Here is a 24,052-nt window from a genome sequence, read left to right as displayed (position 1 = left end):
AATGTTTACAGGTTACCAGTTTAGTGTTACAGAGGAGGTCTAGTGCTAGAATTGTTGCACACACTAACGCACGCGGCGACACCTCACGTGTGTGGTTTGACGACGTTTACATATGTGGGCGTGTGTGTTCACTTCTAAGTGCAAGCTACCGGGACAGGGGCGTTGTAAATTTTTTATTTTATTTTTACACTTTTTTTTGTTCACTTTTATTACTATTACAAGCAATGTAAACATCCCTTGTAATAGGAATGGTGTGTGATGGGTCCTCTTTATGGAGAGATGCGGGGGTCAATAAGACTCCACATCTCTCCTCCAGGCTGGAAAGCATGAGAGCGAGATAAAAAAATTCACAGATCTCATGCTGGCAGCCGCGATCCTGGCTTTGTTTACATCCGGGTACTCGGGTGTGACATTGTAACTTCGCGCCCGGGCCTCAGACGGTCATAGAGATGACTGGTGACCGTCTGGTCACCAGAAATCTCTATCGTCGTCATGCAGCGCAGGCTGATTTTTTTCTCCGGGCCCCCGATGGCACGGGAGAGCCCGGAGAAGCACTGGATGGCGGGGACACCCCCTCCCATCGCCTATAAGAATGATCAAGCAGCGAAACTGCCGCTATGATCGTTGTTATCGTGCACAGAATCGCTGGCTGGAAAGAATGATATCCAAATGATGCCTGTAGCTGCATCCCCCCACAAAGTCAAGGATGTCATTTTACTATGGCCCGGTATTGAAGTGTGATTTCACTTGAAATCGCACAATTTCAAAGCCAGATGTCAGTGCGTCTTCAGGTGTGACTTGGAAGACATCTGGGCGACTTCATGCACAGATGTTTATGCAAGTCGCACCTGAACTTGCGAAAAGTATTGTAGGGACTACTTTCAAGATTGGTGCAACTCCATTGGAGTCAGAGTCGCACGGATTTGACCACTTCCATTGCAGACAATAAGGTGCGACTTGTCATGCGATTTGAAATGATAAAATTGCATAACAGGTCACACCAGTGTGACCGGGGGGCCAAAGCTGAACTCCAGCCTTCCCTTCTGTCTTGCACAGTGACAGCACTGCCACTACGACTGGAGTTTAAGATTCCCAAATTGGAACTGAAGGGAGCTTTAAAGGCTTCAGCAAGGCTGCTGGAAACTGAAAATATCACAATTGTTGCTGTACACAGTGCTCTTATATAAACAGAGGCCGTGTGTTGAAGAGCTAAAGGATAAAATGTTCCAAGATGAATACATAGAAGCCTGTTGCTTTTTTCCTTCTGAAAGTGCTACTTGCCTGGCTGGCAGGCTTTAGGAAGCAATTTGTTCCTGGTTTATCAAAGCCAACAGCTTGCAAGCATCAAAAGGAAAGGACACAGTGGCAGCAAACGCATTTCCTTATACTTTCTATAAGCTACAACTCAGCCTTTCCACACCTCCCTATCCGACTTAAAGTAGAATTCCAACCTAAACCTAACCAGTCCTAAAAATGCCCCACCCCCCCTCCTATGCTGACTAACCGGTGTAAAAAAGATGTATATACTCACCTATTTTCAGCCTGCTCTGATGCGGTCACGTGATCCAACTCCACTGTCAGCCAGCGCCAGCTGCAGACAAGAGAAGGGAGGGATGCGCCAACAACAGCTGGGACATGGGAGCCTATGGGTGATGTCACAGCCCTTATCGAGCGATCTGCTACTTGCTGACATAGGGGATCACATGACAGGACCTGAGCGGACTAAAAATATGTAACTATATAGATGTTGAGAGGGACTTTTCAAGACTAGTTAGGGTTAGGCTGGAGTGCTATAATGCAATCGCTGTATCAGCTGCTGCAGACAGGTAAAGGCTTCCTTCAACATGACCATGTAAGCATCACTCTTCACCTGTTTAAGCAATTTCTGCGGAAACCAACAAGTGTGAAAATAGTCATTATTGGCACAAAAATACATAAGAAAATATAAATTGCATCAATGTATCATTTCATATCTATGGGCCCCTTTAGGCTTCTATAGCAATTCCCAGCCTCCAAAATTGAAGAGGCAAAATGTTATCACCCAGATTGAAAACATTTCTGTAACCCCAGCCACCCCCCAGCCATCCCTGTACCTGCAGAGGTCACCAAATAAAGAGAACATAAGAAAAAAAAATTAAAATTACACTAGTAAAGAAACTTTGTCGCAGAGCAGAGTACCCGTATAAGCAGCCTCAGATGGAAGCTGTTCCATCACTCAGCAGTTGTATACTGACACTGAGGCAGTGAAGTCCTGCACACCCAAAGGAATCCAAAAGTGATAGCTGCCTCCCAAGGCTTCTCATACAGGTATCTGCTTTGATACAGGTTCCCGGGAATCAGTTACATTTATTTGTTGTGAGCCCATTCATTTTCATAACAGAACTGAGGGCTATATGCTCCAGAGCCCTTTTCTGATATCAGCCATACAGAAAGGCACACGTCAGTAGAGGACCGGTATGAGTATCGCAGCCAGGCCAAGGTGTAGGCAGAAGAGGTAGCCAGCAGGAATGTGGTGCAGAAAGGGCAGTACTTGCAACCTATGCTGCTGGGGTAGCGGTGCACTTTTGTCCAATCGTGAGTATTAGGATCCATTCACACAGGCGATTAGCACACCGTGCAATTTCAAGCGGCAAAAATCGGCAGAGTCCTAAATCTGGAATGACAGCTGTGTATGAGATTACCTGCAGTGATTGTGACTGGTTGCTTGCTGTCTGCGCCCAACCATGATCCCAACAGCAATTCTGCATGGCTGAACAGTCACAAATAGTGAATACCAACCAGTAGAATGATACCACAGGCTGACAGCAGCCACAGCTACTCGCACACACCTGTCCATTATGGATGCAGGAATCTGCTGATTCTTGCCGCTGGAAATCGCAGAGTGTACTAATCAACCCTGTGAATGGACCCTTAATGGCAGTGCCTTCTTATACAGCTGCATCATTATATGGCTGGTTTTAAAAAGATGCTCAACTGCATACAGCCCTTAAAAAGGAGCTCCAGTCTCCCCCTCAAAAAAAAAAAAAGTCGGCAGCTACAAATACTGTAGCTGATGACTTTTAATGCAAGATCAGTTACCTGCCCAGGGAAATAGCGAAGTTATCACCTGACTCAATTCTTCAATTGGCTTTGGGTGCAGGTGCCGACATCTTAGGTAAGGGAAACCGGCAGCCTCTTTCCTACTGCACATTCGTGAGCCACACTGTGCTTTGTAAGTGGTCCAGCCAGAAGGCTGCGGGTGGGAGCCAAACTGTCAAAATCCGGTAACGGCTTCCCCTCCGCCCCAAAAAGTGCCAAATGTGGCAGTGGAGGGCGAGGATGCACTATTGGGTGAAGTTCCGCTTTAACTCTCCTATGGAAGTTAAATTCAAACATTTTCATATAGGTATTGTTTGCACTTGCTTTGCTCTCCAAAGTGAACTGCATTTGGATTTCTCTTTAACCATGCCGATGTACGTCGGCAGAATGGCACGGGCAGGCATATTGGCGTACAGGTACGTCCATTTTTATATGCCTCCCTGCCATAGCGTGCGTGCCGTGCTCGCATGCCGGTCAGGACCCCCGTGAGTCCGGTCGCGGGTCCCACGGACTCAATCGCCGCGGGGGAACCTGCGATCGTCTCACGGGGAGGCTGAACGGGAAGATGCCGTTGTAAACAGCATCTCCCCGTTCTGCCTAGCAACAAGTGACACTGATCTCTGCTCCATGTGATTGGAGCAGAGACCAGTGTTCACTAACACAAAGCCCAGCCCCCCACAGTTAGTAACACGCCCCTAGGAACACTTAACCCCTACACTGCCACCCCCCATTTAACCCCTTCACTGCCAGTGTCATTTACACAGGAATCACTGCATTTGTATAGCACTGATTGCTGTATAAATGACAATGGTCCCAAAAATTTGTCAAAAATGTCTGATGTGTCTGCCATAATGTCATACCCAAACTGTAAATAAAACTTTAACAATAAAATAATTCCTAAGAAATAAAATAAAAATCGACTCCCCTCAGTCCCAGCTTCCAAAGGAAGTGTGGGTGTCATCACCGCCCCTCACTGCTGCTTCCAAAGCCATTGGAGATACCACAAGAATGCACTCCTGCAACAAGCCAGTATGTATTTTGGCATATCGAATGCCCAGCTATCGCAGGAGGCAGCTGTAAGGCACAGTAAAATCACCCACCTAACCATTAAGGTTAAATCTTTTTTATGTTTTCTTTATTTTTAGGGTTTAAATCTATTGATAACTTTTGGACAGTGGGGGGGGGGGGGGGAGGGCTGGTAGGGAAGTAGGCCTTATGTTTTTTTTTTAATATAGATGGTCCCACTTGAAGAATTCTTTATGGGTCGAGTTCAGATGAACCATATAAGCAAATGCTTTGTAGAGATCACTTTGCTGGCAATTAGACACCAGAGACAGGGTTGCTAGTCTGACATGGCTCTAAATGGAATTGTTTTTCTCATTAAAGCTCTTAAATGAACGGAGACAGAGTTCACAAGTATAAAAGTCCACTACTGCGTTTGTGGCTCTGGCAGGGCTTCATGCAGCAGCTCTTCTTCTCGTGAAGTCTCAGATTCTAATGCCACGGCCTTCAATGCTCCAGCCAAGATATCTTCCTGTGACAACTCACCCTGCGGGTCCTCACTCTGTTCCGCCTCTGCCTGCATTATCACCTCTTGCAGTGCCCCCTGGTTGGCATCATGTGAAGTCTTCCAGTGCCTCAGTGACACTGGGTGTGGCAGAGACAGAAACAGCCTGCAGAACTTGTACGCCTTTGGGGAAGCTTGGTACAGGCTTAAGGCAAAGTCCTTCAGGAGGTAGCAGTACTGCATAGCATTGTATTTTCTGTGGTTTTTCAGCTGGGTGGTAAACAGGGCCAGTGTCAATCCACTGCAGTGCTCTGATATCACCCGCTCCGGGTCCTTCTCTGATAGGTTGTTCCGTCGTAATTCCCCCAGCGTCTGTTTTAGGCCCTTTATCTTCACACCCTGTCGCAGCACCTGCTTCTGTAAGGTCTTGATTTTCTTCCGTAGTTTAACAATTTTTGGGTTCACGACAGGGGTGTGGGCAGGGCCAGGGGCAAGAGTAGGGGTGAAGACAGGGGCTGGGGTGGGTGCCGGAATGTCGTTTTCCTTGTCACTCACAGTTAGGGACGTATACGCATGGTCAAATGGGATGTGATCTGCCAGATTGTCACTTGAGGACTGGTTGTCACTGCTAGGGGCATCGCTTGTCGCCATGTTATCACCAAGGCATTGGTTATTGTTGATTGCGGCAGCTTCTCTTGCGGCCCTGGCCTCCGCGGCACGCATCTCGCAGTGTGTGTCCTCCAGCTCGGCTAATATTAGAGCCACTTGCCTCTCATTTTGCGTAGTGCTGTTGACGTCAATTTCTGTCATTCTGTCATGTCTTAGCAGTTGCTCACCCCTCGTTTCCAGCACACGCTTCTCTGTTTCTTCTGCCATTGTAGGTCCCCAGCTTTCTATTTGCTCTTGGCTTTGGGTTTCTGCTGTCTGTTCCCCTCTGTGTGTTTGAGCCTCTGGCCCTTTCTCCTGTACTTTGTCCATTTCAGTTGCTCCCAGCTCTTTGTCCGGTGTTTCAGATACCGTCTCTTTGCCCTGAGGTTCTGCCGCTGGACTCTGATCTTGTTTTGGCGGTTCCTGGGTGTCCTTGCTTGGTGCTTCTGCATCCTGCATTACATTTTCCTCCACTGGGTGCTCCTTCATCTGGTTCTCACTCTGAGCCTCCTCCATCTGCATCTCACCTTCCATTTCCTTTGATTCTGAGGCACCACTTGCAGAATTTTGTGTGCATTTTCTCTTCTTGAATTTTTTCTTGCGTTGGGTAAACAGGGTCGTAGGCACTGCGTCTGTCCGCAGGTATGGGCAGGCCGCCCCGGGGCGGATCATGTAATCCTTCTCTGTGAAGTGGTCACTACAGACTTTGCTGTGAACGGATGGTTTCCAGTCATCGCGCTGCACAGCTTCGATCCACCTGAGGAGGCGCTCTGGATCCTTCATGGGGAACCTGCAGAGTGATGAGAACATTTTTAGGGAAACCCAAAAAGTAGTAAAAGGGGCTGTCATTTTAAAGCAAAAGTCTAATATTTTACATTTGTATTATTTATTTTTAGTCCATTTTCCTTGCAGTGTTTGTAGTCCACATATTAAACATTTATCTTTTTATGTGGACAGATACGGCTTTAAAGAGGAAGTAAGGCCTCTGGTAAAAAATAAAATAAAAAATAAACCCTGCAAGACAAAGGCATAATGAGCTAGTATGCATAGCATACTAGCTCATTATGAATTACTTACCTGAGATCGAAGCACCCGCATCGGCCCTCCGAAGCCGCCATCTATCCCGGAGTGACTTCCACGCTGTGACTGGCAGAAGCCACAATGACGTCACTCCCACTCATGTACGCTGGTGTCGCCACTAACAGCATGATCACCATTAGAAACGGCACGCTCAGTGCGCCTGCGCCCGATATTGGTGCCGCTATTTCTGCACCTACAGGTAAGCCTTAATCTAGGCTTACCTGTAGGTTAAAGTGGTTGTAATGGGTTTGAAACCACTTTAAATTGGTAGAACAATTGAATACATGAATTTTTATTTTTCTTGGGAATAAATTGTAAAAAAAAAAAAAAAAAAAACAGAAAGTAAATGCTACTTATTTCTGACAGCACCCCCCAACCCAACCAATTCCATCCGCAACCTCCTGGGACATATCACAGGTCCCAGGAAGCTGCGGGACCAGTGTGAATGCTCATCATGTCTCACACATGCGCAGTCGGAAGCTGGCTGTGAAACGCCAGGAAGTCACAGCTGGCTTTCCACATCCAAGATGGTGGTGCTGGGGACTCAAAAATACCAGTGAAGAACTAGCTTGGTTGATGACAGTGCTGATCTATTGCTGCGGGCACAGGCTGGACAGAGTTGCAACAGCTCTGCCTGAGCCTTCATACGGACAGGAAGTGCCAAAACATCATTGGTGACATCAAATCCCTTCCAGTGTAACAGTGTAAACAAAACATTGAGGGGAATTTACCAAAACTGGAGAAGCCAGAATCTAAAGAGGTTGTGCATGGCAACTAATCAGCTTCCATCTTTCCTTTTCAAAGCTTAACTGGACAAGCTGATGACAGAAGCGAATTGTTGCCATGCACAGCTTTTCCAGATTTCTGCTCCTGTTTTGATAAATTTGCTATATATGCTCCTATATGCGCAGAAGTTAATAGTTTCAGCTCCTGAACTTAGTGCTGAAGACAGGCTGTCCCCGATAGCTGACGGTTCCATCCTGCACCCCCATGGGAGCCCAGAGCACTGAGTATTCACAATGCTGTTTTAAAAAGGCACCAAATGGTTCAGTCTCTGTTCCCACCATGGTGTTCCAAATTGCGGGCAGAATGGGCGCGTTTTGAAACAGCAGCAAATCACGGGACGCCCGTGCGATCCCCATCCCTTCCAATGGCACCCCAATCACGGCATGATTGTGCCGTGATTGTCGCATGACGTATCGTGGGCAGAATCATGCAAACAGAATAGCAGGACATCTGTCGCCTAAAAGAAGTTCTTGTACTTCTTTTGGGCGCCAGGCATACTGCCATTATGTTTGCGTGATTTGTCGGGGGCGACAATTGTGGCAAAATCGTGCCACAATTGGGGTGCCATTAGAAGTGAGGGGGATCCCGCAATTTGGAACGCCAGGATGTGATTGGAGCCTAAAGGATCTATACAATTATTGACTGCAGGAGAATTCACTGGAAGAACTAGACTGAGTGGATTACCTGAAGAAATGCTTCCCGCAGCCTTTGTGCATGCGGTTCTTGCACCCGAACATGGCGCAGACGGTCATTTTGCGCCTGTGAATTGTTCAGGTCCACTAGAAGGAAAATAGAAGACATTATGTATAGAATATAAATAAATGTATTTGTTTCCAACTGAACACATTGCCCATTCAGAGGTCTAATTAGTATATGTTGCATGATAATTCAATTTGTATCTAAACCAAAAGGAAAAAAAATGTGGTAGATATGCTGGCTGCATTCCTTTTTTTTAAGGCCAATAATGTTTTCTGCAAGTACAGAAAATAGCTGTTGATCCTGTCAGAAACCCAGTGTCCTTTTCACTTCCTGTTTACTGAATTGAAATCTAAAACAATGTTATCAGCTTTCCTGGCGATCTTCAATAAACTACAAATCCCCCTGCCCCCTTATGCAATAGAGATGAGAAGAGGGGGCGGTGTTTGTAGTCCAGATCAGGGGAGCAGCTCACAGCAACAGTACTGCACCCTCACAGATACAGCAGAGTGAGCATTGTCACCGTAGGATAGGAAGCGTGTTACTGACTGGATCACCAGGTTAAAATAAAATGGAAAACCTGAGACTGGGTTCACACTTCAGAACGCAGTGGCTCACAGCAGGAGTCCTGTGCATCTCCATTTCCGTTTAAAGTTCAATTTCAGGCCGAATTTTGGGCTGAATTTGGACCTGAAACGGACCAAAAGACATACAGGGCTCCTGTGTAATTTGCACTGGAGCCGATCCGGAGATGTGTAAACCGGCTCCATAGAGAGCCGATCACAATCTCCTGCTATTGGAAAACCCGCACCCAATTCCCAATAGTGTGAACCCAGCCTGAGAAAGAAACATAGCCAACACTCAAAGAACTGGAAAGCTGCGGTATATTACATTTTCTGGGTTTTAGATACATTTTAAAGACATTCTAAATGTTGACCATTCAGCGTAAAGTGACAGGCTCTCTTGATAAGGCACCCCCACCCATTGGTGCCTTCCTTGCACACCACTCCATTAGCCTGTGTGGGTGGTGACTCAAATCCCAGTGTAAGCCTCATACTGCAGAGTGTGGCAAAGGCTGAGTATCAGGGTATGGGATGGGTGTCCAATAAAGAGCACCGGTCATTTGCCCTGCAGGGGTCCCGATTGGTATATTCTGTGCTTAGTTACTACTCAATGCTCCCAGGGAGTAAAGGTCAAGCCTTTTTTTTATTATATAGGAGCTATCCTGTGCTAATATGGGTGGAACCCAGCCTAGATCTTATGGCAGCAAGGTTTCTATCAGGAAAAGAGAATAGGTAACAATCTTCTACCCAGTACTGAGATTTACACAGCTCTGTCACACAGCAGTCCTGTCCGGCTGGTCAGGAGACATGGACTTTCTCTGCTAAAGTTAAAGGATTAGTTCACCTTTTCATAAAATAAATTGAGGGTGAACTAACACCGTACACCCCCCCCCCCCCCCCCCGGTCCTCACTGTACTTACCTCAACAGATAAGGAGTTATCAGTGCCCATGTAACTGATGTAGTGGCCCAGAGATTTCAACTCCCCGTTCTTCTCTCTCCCACTTCTTTATGCAGGGCTTCTGGGTCGGATCACAGCGATTCTCTGTGCCAGCGCTACAGATCAGATTCCACCCTGGAAGTCCTGCAGAAAAAAGGGGAAGAAGAGCGGGAATTTAAAATCCCTGGACCGCTACACTGACTGCTCCAGTCAAGGAGCATGCTGATAGGAGGAGAGAGTAGAGAGACAAGTTTATGAGTCTTTTGCTTCTCCTCTTGTCCAGTCACAGGCTGGGGGGAAGGGGGGGGTGACCTGTAGGTGTTTTTTCCAAGTGTAAGTTCACCTGTTTAGAAAAAGGTGACGGTGGAGGTAAACAGTAACAGCTCGGTGTCCGTTAGCAACGTCCTAGGAGTTATTCACTCAGGCTTTTATGGTATGAGAAAAGATGGTCCGCAACGCTTTGCTTGCCATTTAAAATGTATGGATTCCACAAAAAAGACACAGACAGCAGATGTAATCATCTGCTGTCTGTCTTTTATCGAGAATCAATACATTTTGAAGATTTGAAATAGCAAGCAAGGAGTTGCAGATCATATTTTCTCATGATTGCTACTGTAGCAGTGCGAATGCCTTTCTGCACCCAGGTAGCTCTAAACCAGGGATATGCAATTAGCGGACCTCCAGCTGTTGCAGAACTACAATTCCCATGAGGCATAGCAAGACTCGTAGAGCCACAAGTATGGCTGCCAGAGGCAGAGGCATGATGGGACTTGTAGTTTAGCAACAGCTGGAGGTCTGCTAATTGCATATCCCTGCCCTAAACAATCTTCTGATCATATTGGGTAGTAGCACCCTACAGACGCCTCTTATTTGTATAGGCAGGTTTTTTGGTAAAGGTGAACCATCCCTTTAACCACTTCAGCCCTGAAACATTTTGCTGGCCAAAGACCAGAGCACTTTTTGTGTTTCGGCACTGCATCGCTTTAACTGACAATTGCGCGGCCGTGCGACATGGCTCCCAAACAACATTTACGTCTTTTTCCCCCACAAACAGAGCTTTCTTTAGGTGGTATTTGATCACCTCTGTGGTTTTTATTTTTTTGCGCTGTAAACAAAAAAATTGCAACAATTTTGAAAAAAAATAAAAAAATTTTTTACTTTTTGCTATAATAAATATCCTCAAAAAATATATATAATTTTTTTTTTCCTCATTTTAGGCCGATACATATTCTTCTACATATTTTTTGAAAAGAAAAATAAAAAAAAAAAAAAATCGCAATAAGCATTTATTGGATTGCGCAAAAGTTATATCGTCTACAAAATAGGGGATAGTTTTATGGCATTTTTATGATTTTTTTTCCCAGAGATTTTTAATCAGGACTGCAACATTTTGGTGTGATTTTGGGACCATTCACATTTTTACAGCGATCTGTGCAATTAAAAATGCATTGATTACTGTGTAAATGTGACTGGCAGTGAAGGGGTTAACCACTAGGTGGCACTGTAGGGCTTAAGCGTGTCCTAGGGAGTGATTCCAAATATGGGGGGGCGCTGTGTGTGACACGACACTGATCACTGCTCCCGATTACAGGGAGCTATGATCAGTGTCACTAGGCAGAATGGGGGAAATGCTTGTTTACATTAGCATTTCCCCGTTCTTCCTCTGCATGAGACGATCGTGGGTATTCCTGCGGACATCGAGTTTGCGGTACCCGCGATCACACTTACGGAGCTCCCGGCAGGCGCGTGTGCACCAGCAAGCTGCCTCTTAAAGGGCAACGTACAGGTAAGTTAACCTGCCTGTATGTGCCCTTCAGCCGCACTATATCTGTGTGAGGCAGTCAGAAAGCAGTTAAAAATGTTGTAAAGGAAGAAGGTTTTTTTTATCTTAATACATTCTATGCCTTAAAATAAAAAAAAACCTTCTGTGTGTAGCAGCCCCTCTCATACTTACCGGAGCCCCTCTCTATCCAGCGAGATACACGAGTGCCTCGGCCGTCCAGGAGTCCTCCTGGAGCCATTGGCTCCCGCTGCTGTCAGTTAATGAGATGAGAGAAGGGGCAGGGTCGAACTGCAGCTCAGTGTCTGAATGTACTCACACATGTGGCTGGGGTGCCCCCAGAGCAAGCTGCTTGCTCTGGGGGCACTCAGCAGGAGGGAGGGGTCAGGAGCGCCGAAGAGGGACCCGAGAAGAGGAAGATCAAAACAAAAACCATTACAGCAAAACCATTACACACAGCAGGTAAGTATAACAAGTTTGTTATTTTTAAAGGAAAAAAATAATAAGAAGACTTTACAATCACTTTAAAGAGGAAGTAAACCCTGATGGGTTTTACATCCTCTTTTTTACCCTGCAAAGTAAAAGAATAATGGGTTATATTGCATACTAGCCCATTATGCCTACATCCATCTGCACCCCTCTTTCTTCCGGGGCCGGGCCTCCGGCTCTGTGACTGGCCTGAGCCGCATGCGCACGACAGCTGGCAGTTACGGCACAGACCCTTTAGAAACACCACGATTGCGCCCTTTCTTCGGGGCGCATGCGATGAAGACGCCTGCGCAAGCATATATGGTAAATATCTCCCAAGCCGTTTAGGTTTAGGTGATATTTCCAGTACTTACAGGTAAGCCGATTATAGGCTCCCCTGTAGGGAAAAGTGGTGTTACAACCACTTTAAGGGCTCATTATACGCCTGCTTTACTCTCTGAAGAATGATCAGTGTGTGCTGCGCTCTTCAGAGAGCCTTTGATGCACCTCCTCACCACCTGTTTTAACCCCTGAAATGCTGGGCTACCATACTCCAACTGTGCGTGTTGTGTGTGGTTGCCCAAGACAAATATCCCCAATGGAGACGCTCCTGAAAATAGCTGAAGAGTGAGTGGGTGGCTGCTGTAGTGAACACTGGCTGGAGACCAGGAGGACTTCAAGGCAAGAAATATATCACCAGAACACCAAAGAAATCTGTTTTGGAGCCGTGGAGGTCCCTTCATCAGACTTCTTCATGGATGTGTTCACACCCAACCATCACCTGCCAAGCTAAAGGGGGAGAGCTTGAGGGGTGGTAAAAAAAAAACAGCTCAACAGCAGTGTTTTATTGCTCCCTCCCCAACCTCTAGTATAAAGGAGTCCTATGATAGGACTGGAGGATATCAGCCTACGCCCTCTGGGGGATGGGAGGATAGCAAACGTTGCTCAGTTCCTATGTAGCACACTGCTCAGTTTTGGGTGGATTAGAGCAGCGGTCTCCAAACATTTTAAACAAAGGGCCAGTTCATTGTCCTTCAGACTTTAGGAGGGTTGGATTGTGGCCAGCGGGAGTAGCAACTGCCCTGGCATCAGTGGGAGTAAGCATTGCCACATTTGGTATTGGTGTGGGGTATGGTACCCAATTATTGGTATACTAGGGAAGCTTAGTGCCCCATTTTTGGCATCCTAGGGAAGCTTAGTGCCTCCATTATTGGTATCCTAGGGAAGCTTCGTGCCCCCTCTTATTGGTATCCTAGGGAAGATTAGTGCCCCCTCTTATTGGTATCCTAGGGAAGCTTAGTGCCCCCTCTTATTGGTATCCTAGGGAAGCTTAGTGTCCCCATTATTGGTATCCTAGGGAAGCTTAGTGCCCCCTCTTATTCGTATTCTAGGGAAGCTTAGTGTCCCCATTATTGGTATCCTAGGGAAGCTTAGTGCCCCCTCTTATTGGTATCCTAGGGAAGCTTAGTGCCCCCATTATTGGTATCCTAGGGGAGCTTAGTGCCCCCTCTTATTGGTATCCTAGGGAAGCTTAGTGCCCCCATTATTGGTATCCTAGGGAAGCTTAGTGCCCCCTCTTATTGGTATCCTAGGGAAGCTTAGTGCCCCCATTATTGGTATCCTAGGGAAGCTTAGTGCCCCCTCTTATTGGTATCCTAGGGAAGCTTAGTGCCCCCATTATTGGTATCCTAGGGAAGCTTAGTGCCCCCATTACTGGTATCCTAGGGAAGCTTAGTGCCCCCTCTTATTGGTATCCTAAGGAAGCTTAGTGCCCCCATTATTGGTATCCTAGGGAAGCTTAGTGCCCCCTCTTATTGGTATCCTAAGGAAGCTTAGTGCCCCCATTATTGGTATCCTAGGGTAGCTTAGTGCCCCCATTATTAGTGTTGGTGGAGAAAGGGTGCCCTGTTTTTGGCGTCAGATGGCAGAATAGAGTCTCATATCAGCGGGATGAACAGTGCTCCAAAGGACGGATAAAGGCAAGGAAAGGGCCACATCTGGCCCCGGGCCGCAGTTTGGAGCCCACTGGATTAGGGAATAGTAAGATTATCATTTCAGTAGCCGGTGTCCCACTTGGGGGATTTTCCTTGATTTACTGTCCTGGGGACACAACAGGAAGTGAGAGGAAATCCCTACCCAGTGAGCAGGATGTATAATGTATGGAGAATGGTGGCCTTTGTATCTCAGGGATCACCAGGACGCACAGAGAGGTTGAATCTCCCCCAGGGGGGGACACAGACCGCAATACAAGTCAGACACGGGTCCTGATCACTGACACATGGATGTTGTGTGTGGAGTTGTCCCATCCCCCTTACTCCTCCCTGCAGGCCTGCTTCGTGCCCTGTAGGGCACTTCTCCACACACGGGCTCAGGGTGGCCCCTAGATCACTACGGACTGAACGACCCACTCTACCAGATCACGTGTCCTCCACAAAATGTCCGCCGCCCGGAGCCGCCATCCTCACCGCGCTCGCCCTAGTGTCCGCGGCCCGCTCCTATCGCGAGATCTTCCCAGCCCGGGCGAGATCTCGTCCCCCTCCCGCGTCATCGGACCGGAAGTACGCCCGAGAACCTGCCTCTAAGTTCTCGCGAGAGCTTCCGCGATCTCTCTCTTTCTCTCGCAGCCGCCGCCATGGTAGGTAGCTGGGAGCGGAGCGTGGTGTGAGGGACCCGGGAGGAGAGCACTGGGGGCCGGAGGGGAGGACGGGAGAAGGTCCGGGGTGTGCAGGAGGGGTTCATAGAGGGACAGAGCTGGGTGAGGGGAGAATGGAGAGGCCGAGCCAGGCCGCCATGTGCTTACACAGCGCCCATACATACATGTCCCTCCTCGGGCCCGTGTGCGGGGAGCTGAGCGGTTACCGGGGGCGCCTGCTTCTATGTCTCCGGGCCGTGGAGAAGCTGCATGATGGAGGAATAGAAGCCCCGAAAGCTCGGACACGGCCTATGTGTGCGGCATGGACCGAGCAGAGAGCTGTCCTAGGGATTACACGTCTGGATGGATTAGGGCCCCTGTCAGGCTTTTATTGCTGTTTCTCTATTGGCGAGATTTATTGCCTTGTCCTGGAGACCATTGTGATGAGGAATAGAGGAGGAAATCTCCCAATATTGTGATGAGGAATAGAGGAGGAAATCTCCCAATATTGTGATGAGGAATAGAGGAGGAAATCTCCCAATATGGACAGCCGAGGAGGGATTTCCATCCCTTCAGATTCCTGATCACTTCCTCTTGTGATTTATTTATTTTTTGACAGAAAATAGAGGAATCTCCTCAGTGACTTTAACCCCTTTCACTGCCGGTGTTCTATGGAATGCCTCTGATGGGTATATGCAGCAACCAACGGTACGCCAGCTGATATGTTGATCAGATGGCGTGATGTCAAAACGCCGCTGTTTATCACACGGAACCCGCCACGCAACAGAGAGAGAAACACGATCAATACGGGCAAAACCTGCCCGGCAACAGCGAGGCAGAGTCTGACAAGTATGTTCTCCCCCTCTGCTGTGGACGGGGTGTGAATGCGCCGTGTTAATGTCACGCCAGCTGATCAACATATCAGCTGGAGTTTTGTTTGTTGCTGCGCATGCGCAGATCCATCGGAGGCGTTTCTCTATAGAACACTGGAGCTGTTTTTGCACAAAAAAATAAAATTATGTCTGAAGTTTTCATAAAACCCCACAAGCAACCTATACTCTCTGACAGAGCCCTGGAGAATGAAGTTGTGGTAGTTAAATATGCGCTGAAAATGTTTTTGACATTTTGAGGATACAGGAAAAAAGTACTGAAAATACACAAGATTTTGCCTTGATTTTAATATGCTTCTGGAGTTTTTCATATATCATGTGACTTATTGCATATGAAGGTGGGGAATTTGCTGCATTTTTTGGTCCCCCCAAAAAAACAGGATTTTTTTTAAACGACACAACAAGCGCAACGGACTAGTGGGAAATGGATGCATAGGATTTGGGGAGATTCTTTTGTTTTTAGCTTTTCTTGCTCAAAAGGTGAAGATGGCTGACAAATTCATATTCTTTAATTTCACAATGTTAAAAAGTTAAATATAATAGTTATATAACAAATATATTTCTTAAAGTGGTTCTGCACCAAAAAAAATATTAAAAGCCAGCAGCTACTAATATTGCAGCTGCTGACTTTTAATAAAATCACACTTACCTGTCCCAGGGTCCAGCGATGTCGGCGGCAGATGACGAGCTCGTCTTGCTGCTGCCATCTTCTGTCAGGGAATCGGGAAGTGAAGCATGGCGGCTTCACTGCCCGGTTCCCTACTGCGCATGCGCGAGTCGCGCTGTGCGTCACTTCAGATCCCCCGCTGTGTCCTGGGAACTGTGTTTCCCAGAACACAACGGGGGGGGGGGATCTGCAGCGGTCTGCCCTGAAGTGGGTGCAGATACCTGGATTATCCAGGTAATTGCACCCCCCTCCCCCCTGAAAGGTGCCGTTGTGGCACCGGAGGGGGGGAGGGATCAGATTAGCGGAACTTCCCCTTTAGGGTGAAGAACCACTTAAGTCCTAGACCATTTTCCAAGCTAAAGGACCAAGCCCCTTTTTGCGATTTGGCACGGCGTCGCTTTAACTGGCGATTGCGCGGTCGTGTGACGTGGCTCTGAAACAAAATTTGGCGTCCTTCCCCTGATCGTCTTTCCCTATAACGTGACATGCTCAGTGGGAAGCACTAGGAGAGGTTTGTTTACACTTACCTCTCCTCGTTCTTCAGCTCTGTTACCCCAATCACGGGACACTGACGGCAATCGGGTCCCGCAGCCATAGTCACGGAGCTCAGGACCGGGTCGCGAGTGCGCTGCCGGCTGAGCGCTTGTGACCCCTGGCTGGGCACTTAGAGCAACGTACAGGTACGTGATTGTGCCCAGCCGTGCCATTCTGCCTAGATTAAGGCTTATCTGTAGGTCCAAGAAATATCTCCTAAATCTACAGTTTAGGAGATATTTACAAAAAGACAGGCACCGCTGTCTACGGCGCATGCGCCATAGACAGCGGCACGCAGACGCACTGAGCATGCCGCTACTAGTGGCGATATGCTGTCAGTGGTGGCTCCCATGGGCGGGAGCGACATCATCGCTGCTCCGGTGCTGTCAGTGGCAGGAGCGGAGATGCCCAGGAGGACGCTCCGTGCTATAGGGGACAGCGGTGACAGGTAAGTGACACGTAACGGGCTACAATGCGATGCATAGTAGTCCATTATGCTTTACCTTTACAGGGAGTGCAGAGGGTTTACTTCCTCTTTAAAAGTCCTTACTGGTCATCAGTTTAGAGTCCAGTGATTGGTGGCCCTGGAATTGCTGCTCACACTTGCATGTGCAGCAATACATACTTTGTGATGTAGTCTTCCTTTATCACATCCTGCGATAGCCTAGTACCGGTGAAATGCTGATTATGCCCCTTTCACAGCATTTAGAAATGATCAGCCACTCAATAGCCACTGGTGGGGAATAAAATAAATAGAAAGCAAAGCCAGTAGTCTGTTTTCATGTAAGCATAACATATAGTACACCAGTGACGACAAAAGTTAAAGTCTGCAACTAACTTTCCAGAATTGAAGTGTAAACCGTCTATAATTATAATCTTTCGATCTAGCAAGTTCACACTGCCCCTCCTTCATGGAAAAATAAAAGTTTGGGATGTAGCGATTTTTTTTTTTTTTTTTTTTTCTCCTTTTCATGCACATCTTTCACATATGATATTGGCTGTATGTTGTCTGTTTCTCCAAATGTTGCTGACATGAGGTTTGGTCTGATCGGTGTATCTTATTGGGATTGCCTGAGACTAGAGTCACATCTCTGCACTCCTAGTGGCTTTGGTGTGCTAGAGTTCTCGAAAAGTGATTGCTGAACTTTATTCACTGGTTGGTTCTCCATGTAGCTCAACCAGTCACCGGTACAGCAACATCTGACACGAAAGAATTTACTGATGGGTTTATCCAAGATGCCAAGTATCAAAGTTGTGCTAATTGTGTCTTTGTGTTTTAACAGCCTACTAAGCTCAGAAAGACTAGGAAGCTCCGTGGACACGTCAGCCACGGCCATGGTCGTGTTGGTAAGTATAATTTCAAATAGAAGAGCCAATCCACCAAAAGCGCTATGTCTGGGAAATGCTGGAATGTTAAATTGCTGAATGGTTTCATATGCCTTGAGGAATCTGACAGAATTCTATAGGGACTTCCATGTCTGTAGGCCTGCAAAAGTAAAAGGTGATACTGCTAATTCTTTGATCGAACATTTTGTAGAAGAGATAGGTGCATCTAAAGGCATGCCATTACAGCTGTAGGTCCTTTAGAGATGCTAGAAGCCTGGGGGTAGCTTGGCCCATCAGCTTGCCTAAAACTGACATCACTTATGGATAGTATGGATCAGTTGTTTCAACTGTAATTACTGTATGACTGGAGAAAAGGCCGAGGTTTACCACTACAGCTAATCTAGTTATCCTACTAGTACAGGCTGGAAAAAGATGGCTTGTGATAGGAGAACTATTTTTCTTGGGTTCTGAGGTCTATTTTATGGTCCAGAAGCAAGATATGACACATCCCATGATTCGTGCTGTAAAATTTCTTAAAACACATACAGCTGGTGCATCAATTTACAAGCATTTTATTTTGTTGATGGTTGCACCTAAATGATTAAATTTAACTTCTATCCAGAACGCTCTGGATTGTCAACATGTCAGTTTGGTAGCAGTCTGCTGAAACCAAGGTTCTACCAGCAGAAGACTGCCAGGGCTCAACTGCTAATTATGGCAGACCATCCTCTTGTGCATGGTGCTGCAGGTATAGAACTGCTACTCAGTGATGGGTCATGGGAGCTTTTGCTATTGCCAGGTAACAGTTGTGACCAGTGCCCTTTAATTTGCTGCCTTCCATCTCAGGAGCTAGAATAAGACATGGATCACTGGGATCCTACAATCTATTTAGAAGTTCAGGTACTTTTTTGTTGGTTCATGCTTCACTTGGGCCCTTTTTGTGATGGTCTTAGGTCCAATCAGATGCAGCAGTGCAAATAAGCAGGATGTCTATTGTAAAGAGGTTATTAATGGGGGTTGACCGATTATCAGTGGGCGATATTCACATGTTTCAAAGTATTGTCAGAAACGTACCAATATTGCTTTAAGTGGTTGTACTGGGGTGATGCCTGCAGGTAACATTTTAGAGCGCACAGTCGGCTTTCTTGTACTGACAACCGATGTGGCTAAGCAGCCGCTCGACCATTATTACAAGCAGCGGGAGAGGACTCTCCCACCGGGACACCCAAGTGACCAATCTGCGGCTTTGATTGGGTCTCATATCTAGTAACCTGAAAGCAATGTCATGACTTTACTTCCGGATTACTTGCATCCTAAAGGATTTTTTTTTTTAAAAAGTGTTCAATACGCCAATCTTGGGAGTTTTGAATACTTAAGTGCAGAGGAGGAGTTTGGGGTCTCAGACCCCAGATTCCTTCATAAAGAGTACCTGTCACCGCCTCTTGCTGTCACAAGAGATGTTTACATTCCTTGTGACAGCAATAAAAGTGATAAAAAAAGGAACAGTGTCAAAATAAAGTTTAAGTCTACAGACCCGGCACCTGATATCGGCTATTGGCCATGGAAAAAATAAATCTGTATCAGCCCTGAAAAAATATCGGTCGACCCCTGTTTTATTAACCACTTGCCAACTGCGCTATAGCCAAATGATGGCTAAAGCGCAGTCCATTTCTGGGAGGGTGTCTATTGACGTCTGCCCAGATCCCTGCCCTCTCGTGTGCCCACTGGGCGTGTATCTGGCACCCTATTTGTCCTTTTGAACACAGCTGATCATCGATCAAGGTAAAGGGCCAATCGGAGGCCCTTTACCATGTGATCAGCTGTGTCCAGTCACCGCTGATCATGTGTAAATTTCCTTTCCTCATCGCTGTCACTGTCTGAGGGAAGAAAAGCTGATAACCGGTGATCCTGTGACAGGGAACATATTTACACTGATCATCAGTGCCCTAATTAGTGCAGGATGTCAGTGCAAAAGGAAAATGACATATTGGCACAATATTGTAATAGAAACTTTTTTTGGTCTTTCTCTTAGCAAAATAACCCAGTGGTGATTAACATCAAAAACTTTGTGTGAAGAAAATAACGATTTCAAATGAGTACAGTGTTGCATGACCATGCAATTGTCAAAGTGCAACAGCGCTGAAAATTGGCCTGGACAGGAAGGGGGTGAAAGTGCCCAATAGGCAAGTGTTTAAATCTTGCAGGGGACTGGTTTTAGGGGTGAGAAGACAATCGTGTTTCGTATATGAGGCGAATAACTAATCAACTTTCTAATACTGTTGGAACTTTGGAAACCTTTGCATCTGACAAACTTATCAAGGTTTTTTTTTTTTCTTGTCTGCTTCTGGTGCCCAATGTGTCGAGACTAGAGTCACACCTCTGCACTCCTAGTGGCTTTGGTGTGCTAGAGTTTTCGAAGAGTAATTGCTGATCTTTATTCACTGGTTGGTTTTCCATGTAGCCCAACCAGTCACCGGTTCAGCAACATCCGCCCACCGCTCTGCTCTTCTGCAGTGCTCTGTATGGGGAGGAATGATGTGTGAAAAATAAGTTCTACGTGGTGTCTGATGTCGTAGCATCTCTTGTTTTACCATTTGTATAAGCAATACATTACAACATATTTAAATTGTCCATGGGGGAGTTTTTATATCACATTGCACAGCCAGGTTGAGTTGGTGTTTTTTGTTGGTACCAAACTTATTATACTGACTTCTTTCCTTCTAAGGCAAACACAGAAAGCATCCTGGTGGTCGTGGTAATGCCGGTGGTTTGCATCATCACAGAATCAACTTTGATAAATAGTGAGTGGTCACATTTTATTTCTTCGTGATTTCCATTTACACTTGTGAGTTTAATACAACTTTAAAGAATATCAGCCCAACATATAATAATCCTAGTATGTGCCAGCTGTACCATGTACTTGTATGAAAAATTATCCTGTTTTGTGTTGCTTCCTTTGTGTGAAATCCCTGGTGTTCCAGCCACCCCCTTCCGTTTCCTAGGCATGAGCACAGCGTGGTCAGATTTCTGGCTGTGCTTAAAATCAGCCTTCTCTCTTCCACTGATCAGACTTTTTTTAGTGGGGAAAGACTGAGTTCTAAAATTCCTAGAAGATGCACTTCAAGATCTGTTAAACATGCCCCAATCCTCCTCTAGATTCAAAACTAGCAGTTACATTGTAAACTCCTCCTCTGCCCAAGCCTGACTTGTGGGCATTCCTATTGGGTAGCTAAAGCAGAGCTAACCCCCCCCCCCCCCCCAAAGCTAGGGTTGCCTAAAATTCTGCTATTAAATTGACAATATCGGGACAAATGCATCTTCCAGCTTTTTCGGGTGTATTTTCAGAAGCTGTATAATGTATGTAATTTCTTTTCCAGCCACCCTGGTTACTTTGGTAAGGTCGGCATGAGGCATTACCATCTGAAGAAGAATCAGCATTTTTGTCCCACGATTAACTTGGACAAACTGTGGACTTTGGTCAGTGAACAGACCAGACTGAACCACGCTAAGAACCCAGAGGGACCAGCACCAGTCATTGACGCAGTGCACGCCGTAAGTGCTGGTAATCTTGTCTACATGATGGGGGGGGGGGGAGAGAGATGGGGACGACTACAGCTCTACTAATTTATGTGCTCCAGTGTTGGGACAAATGTCTTGTGTACTTTATTAAACCCCACTTTTCATTTTAATGGCAAAGTGAACACAATCCCTAAGGCCATCTATTGTTTTGGAATCGCTGTGATTCTGCTTGCAATTTCAAATTGCAATGCTGGCAAATTAATGCCACTTAAAACAGAGGTTTTGTCATGTGCAAAGCGCATCACTCGAGGCTTGCCATCCAAAAAAAGCAGAAGGTTATCTTTGGCAACAAACTATCTTCAGTGCGATAGTCATGGCAAAACTGCACCATGTTTTCAGTACCATTAAAAATTGACATTGCGATTCTTCTGCCTGCGAACCTAAAGCACTAGATGTGACCGGGCCCTCATATTCAGTAGCTTCTGCTGCACTTAAGATGTGTGTAAAGTTATTGATGGTAATTTTATATATGGGGCAGATTTGCAAGGAGAATGATGCAATGGAACCCACAATCACTGGGTGACCCTACTCTGCTAAACCAATGTACTCTGCTCTTGTAAGTTAAAGCTGTATTCCAGATAGAACAATGCAAAAACAGTCCTATTTGGTCCAGCTTGGACAAATGTAAATATATATGTGCCTACCCTGTCTGCCTAAGAACTGTACCCGTGTCACCTCTATCAGATCATCCCCGCAGCAATTCCAGTTTGTACCATCTCCCCCTCCTTTTAGATTGTAAGCTCCATGAACAGGTCCCTCCTGTTATTTCTGTATTGTAACTGTACTGTCTCCCTCTACGTTGTAAAGCACTGTGTAAACTGTTGGCGCTATATAAATCCTGCGTAATAATATGGTGTCTGGCTGATAGCAGACACCACTACTTTCAGTGATGACTTCCCTTTCCAGTGCCAAATGGCTGCCCTACTGCTTGGTTAACAAACAGATGGTCACTCACTTGGTGTTGGTGCCATTCAGAGAACACTGCATTTTTCTCAATAAATGCAAAGTGTTCTTAATCAGAGATGGTGAGGCAGGGTGGCAATCTCCCCTTTTTTGTTCAGTTGCCTCCAGGGGCAGCATATGAGACAAATGATTAGGTCAAATGTTAAAGTGGTATTAAACCCAAAACTAAAAATGTAATGTATAGCAGCTTACCAATCACTAGATGTGGTGGCAGCATTGTGTTTTTTTTTTTCCTTTTTAGCCTTTCCCCCTCTCTTCACCTAATGATCTGGCCAGTAACAAACCTACTGTATTAGAGCGCCCCCACTCTGGATGGAGGAGCAGCATTGTCCATCTTGAATGGAGGAAAATTTTGGCTGCACAGGCAGGTTTAGGTTTACTAAACAAATTGAAGACAAACTCCATATAAATTACAGCAAGTTTTTTTTTTTTTTGTTTTTTCTCTCGTTGGGATAAACATTAAGTAGATAAATTTTGATCATTGTAAGCACCCCTGGTAAATGGTTTTGTCCCAGCCCTCAGCTACACCTGCAGGACAGCTTGTTCTGTGAGAAAAGCTTACTAGCTAGATCACTAGGTGGAAAGAAGGCCTAAAAAAAACCTTGTGCAACCACCACATCTGAGAATTGGTAAGCTGCAATAAAATGTTTGCTTTTGGGGTTTAATACTACTTTAAATGGAGGTGCTGCCAACTCTCCTCCTGCCATCCATAGATTAATTTCTTGGAGCCTGGGAGGAGAAGCTTCTGTCTCACTGGATATCATTCTTATCCCTTCGCCTGTGGAGCTGCTGGTGGTGTATTGTTTCCTTGACCTCCAGGACTCCTCCTTGGTACAGGGAGGAGGTGGACTTGTTCTTCCCACCCTTGCTTGCTAAAGGCCGTGCCTAAAAGACGTGCCCCATTGATGGGGACTTTCGTAGGTCTGTGTAAATATGGGCATGCTCCATTTTTCCAGCAGCTGGCTGTGCTGGGGGGTGAGTGGTGACTGGGCCATGCAGAAGGCTTGCTGAAATGCACCTTGGCCACTCCAGGTTTTCCCAGACACAATGGAACGTGTGTATGCTGTAACATCGGTTGTTCCTATTTTATAATCTGCACAACATCCCTGGGGGGGAAAAAATAAAAATCTAAAACTATTTATACACATTTAATGAGTTTTGATCTCCTTTTGCTAGCAGGACCCAAGTGACTTTTTACTCTGTTGCTCTTTTGGCAGGGTTATTTCAAGGTGCTCGGCAAAGGCAAGCTCCCCAAGCAGCCAGTCATTGTAAAAGCCAAGTTCTTCAGCCGACGTGCCGAGGAGAAGATTAAAGGTGTCGGTGGTGCTTGTGTGCTGGTAGCATAAAAGCTGTATGAAACAATTAAACTTCCATTCTGTACATTTTGTGTTCTGTTATCTCTTCCTGCTTCAGAGTAACTGTTTTACATCAAACCACTAATTATATTCCCAACTGCTTCTGGGCACAGTATACTTCAGAGAAGGAAGAACTGTATTCATAAATCTGGTGTATGTCGATATCTGAATGATGTCTGGCCTCAGGCATCATTCAGATATTACACCACAAAGCCCACGACGCTATATGACGTAGCTTGGGCGCCAAGTGGTTAAGAAGCTTTGACAATGCAGTTTACAAGAAACAGTAGAGATGGCTGGGGTGTTCTGTGTCTGCATACAGAAGAGCATGCTTAACGCTGGAACCTACAGGAGTTTACTGGCCTGTAGATCTTTCTGGGGGCTCATTATGCAAATAAAGACTTTCTAGGTCAGAAAACTGAATTACACATGCCCTCTGGGCTTCATTTTATAAAGCAGTGGTAGGACTTTAAAAAAAGTGCTCTGTCAATCAACTTGAGTGCAAAACCTCATGAAGTGAATGTTTGAATACCCTATGTATGTAAACAATTACAAAGTGACA

The 24,052-nt window shown here is 46.1% G+C and overlaps 2 protein-coding genes and 2 non-coding genes across 6 annotated transcripts in view; 3 read left to right on the top strand and 1 right to left on the bottom strand.

Annotated features, from left to right (window-relative positions):
* The window catches only part of LOC143934302 (large ribosomal subunit protein uL15), a 122,199-nt gene extending 98,682 nt beyond the window's left edge, over positions 1-23,517 (top strand). The window contains exons 1-5 of one of the 2 annotated variants that reach the window (XM_077457771.1): positions 14,125-14,179; positions 17,551-17,614; positions 20,319-20,394; positions 20,971-21,145; positions 23,353-23,517. In XM_077457771.1, coding sequence (XP_077313897.1) covers positions 14,177-14,179; positions 17,551-17,614; positions 20,319-20,394; positions 20,971-21,145; positions 23,353-23,481 — 447 coding nt within the window. In that variant the 5' untranslated portion in view covers positions 14,125-14,176 and the 3' untranslated portion in view covers positions 23,482-23,517. Of the gene's footprint in view, positions 1-14,124; positions 14,180-17,550; positions 17,615-20,318; positions 20,395-20,970; positions 21,146-23,352 lie in introns of those variants that run through there. The other variant, XM_077457773.1, reaches the window with a different exon arrangement.
* On the bottom strand, positions 1,900-14,102 carry LOC143934300 (uncharacterized). 2 transcript variants are annotated; one of them, XM_077457768.1, is made up of 4 exons: positions 13,958-14,102; positions 9,279-9,440; positions 7,784-7,878; positions 1,900-6,023 (listed from the first exon to the last, which is right to left on the bottom strand). In XM_077457768.1, the coding sequence occupies exons 3-4, from the start codon at positions 7,849-7,851 to the stop codon at positions 4,508-4,510; spliced, it is 1,584 nt and encodes a 527-aa protein (XP_077313894.1). In that variant the 5' UTR covers positions 7,852-7,878; positions 9,279-9,440; positions 13,958-14,102; the 3' UTR covers positions 1,900-4,507. The 2 variants fall into 2 exon arrangements, with proteins under 2 accessions (XP_077313894.1, XP_077313895.1); XM_077457769.1 differs by lacking the exon at positions 9,279-9,440 and having other exon boundaries at positions 13,958-13,974.
* On the top strand, positions 17,338-17,469 carry LOC143934720 (small nucleolar RNA SNORA3/SNORA45 family). The gene has a single exon (XR_013263358.1). It is a non-coding gene; the product is annotated as a small nucleolar RNA SNORA3/SNORA45 family (small nucleolar RNA).
* On the top strand, positions 19,952-20,083 carry LOC143934719 (small nucleolar RNA SNORA3/SNORA45 family). Its single transcript, XR_013263357.1, has one exon. It is a non-coding gene; the product is annotated as a small nucleolar RNA SNORA3/SNORA45 family (small nucleolar RNA).
* Positions 23,518-24,052: the final 535 nt, after the last annotated feature.

This window comes from Lithobates pipiens, unplaced genomic scaffold (genome assembly GCF_037356315.1).
Source record: "Lithobates pipiens isolate NorthernLeopardFrog02 unplaced genomic scaffold, aLitPip1_a1.2 Scaffold_27, whole genome shotgun sequence".
NCBI classification, from domain to species: domain Eukaryota; kingdom Metazoa; phylum Chordata; class Amphibia; order Anura; family Ranidae; genus Lithobates; species Lithobates pipiens.
The sequence above is the reverse complement of the archived record's forward strand: the minus strand, read 5'-3'. Positions and strand labels throughout refer to the sequence as shown.

Coding starts and splice junctions, on each gene's coding strand:
- LOC143934300 (XM_077457768.1), bottom strand. CDS start 7,851: ATGACCGTCTGCGCCATGTTCGGGTGCAAGAACCGCATGCACAAAGGC. Junction 6,024..7,783: donor TGCGGGAAGCATTTCTTCAG/GTAATCCACTCA, acceptor ATCACTCTGCAG/GTTCCCCATGAAGGATCCAG.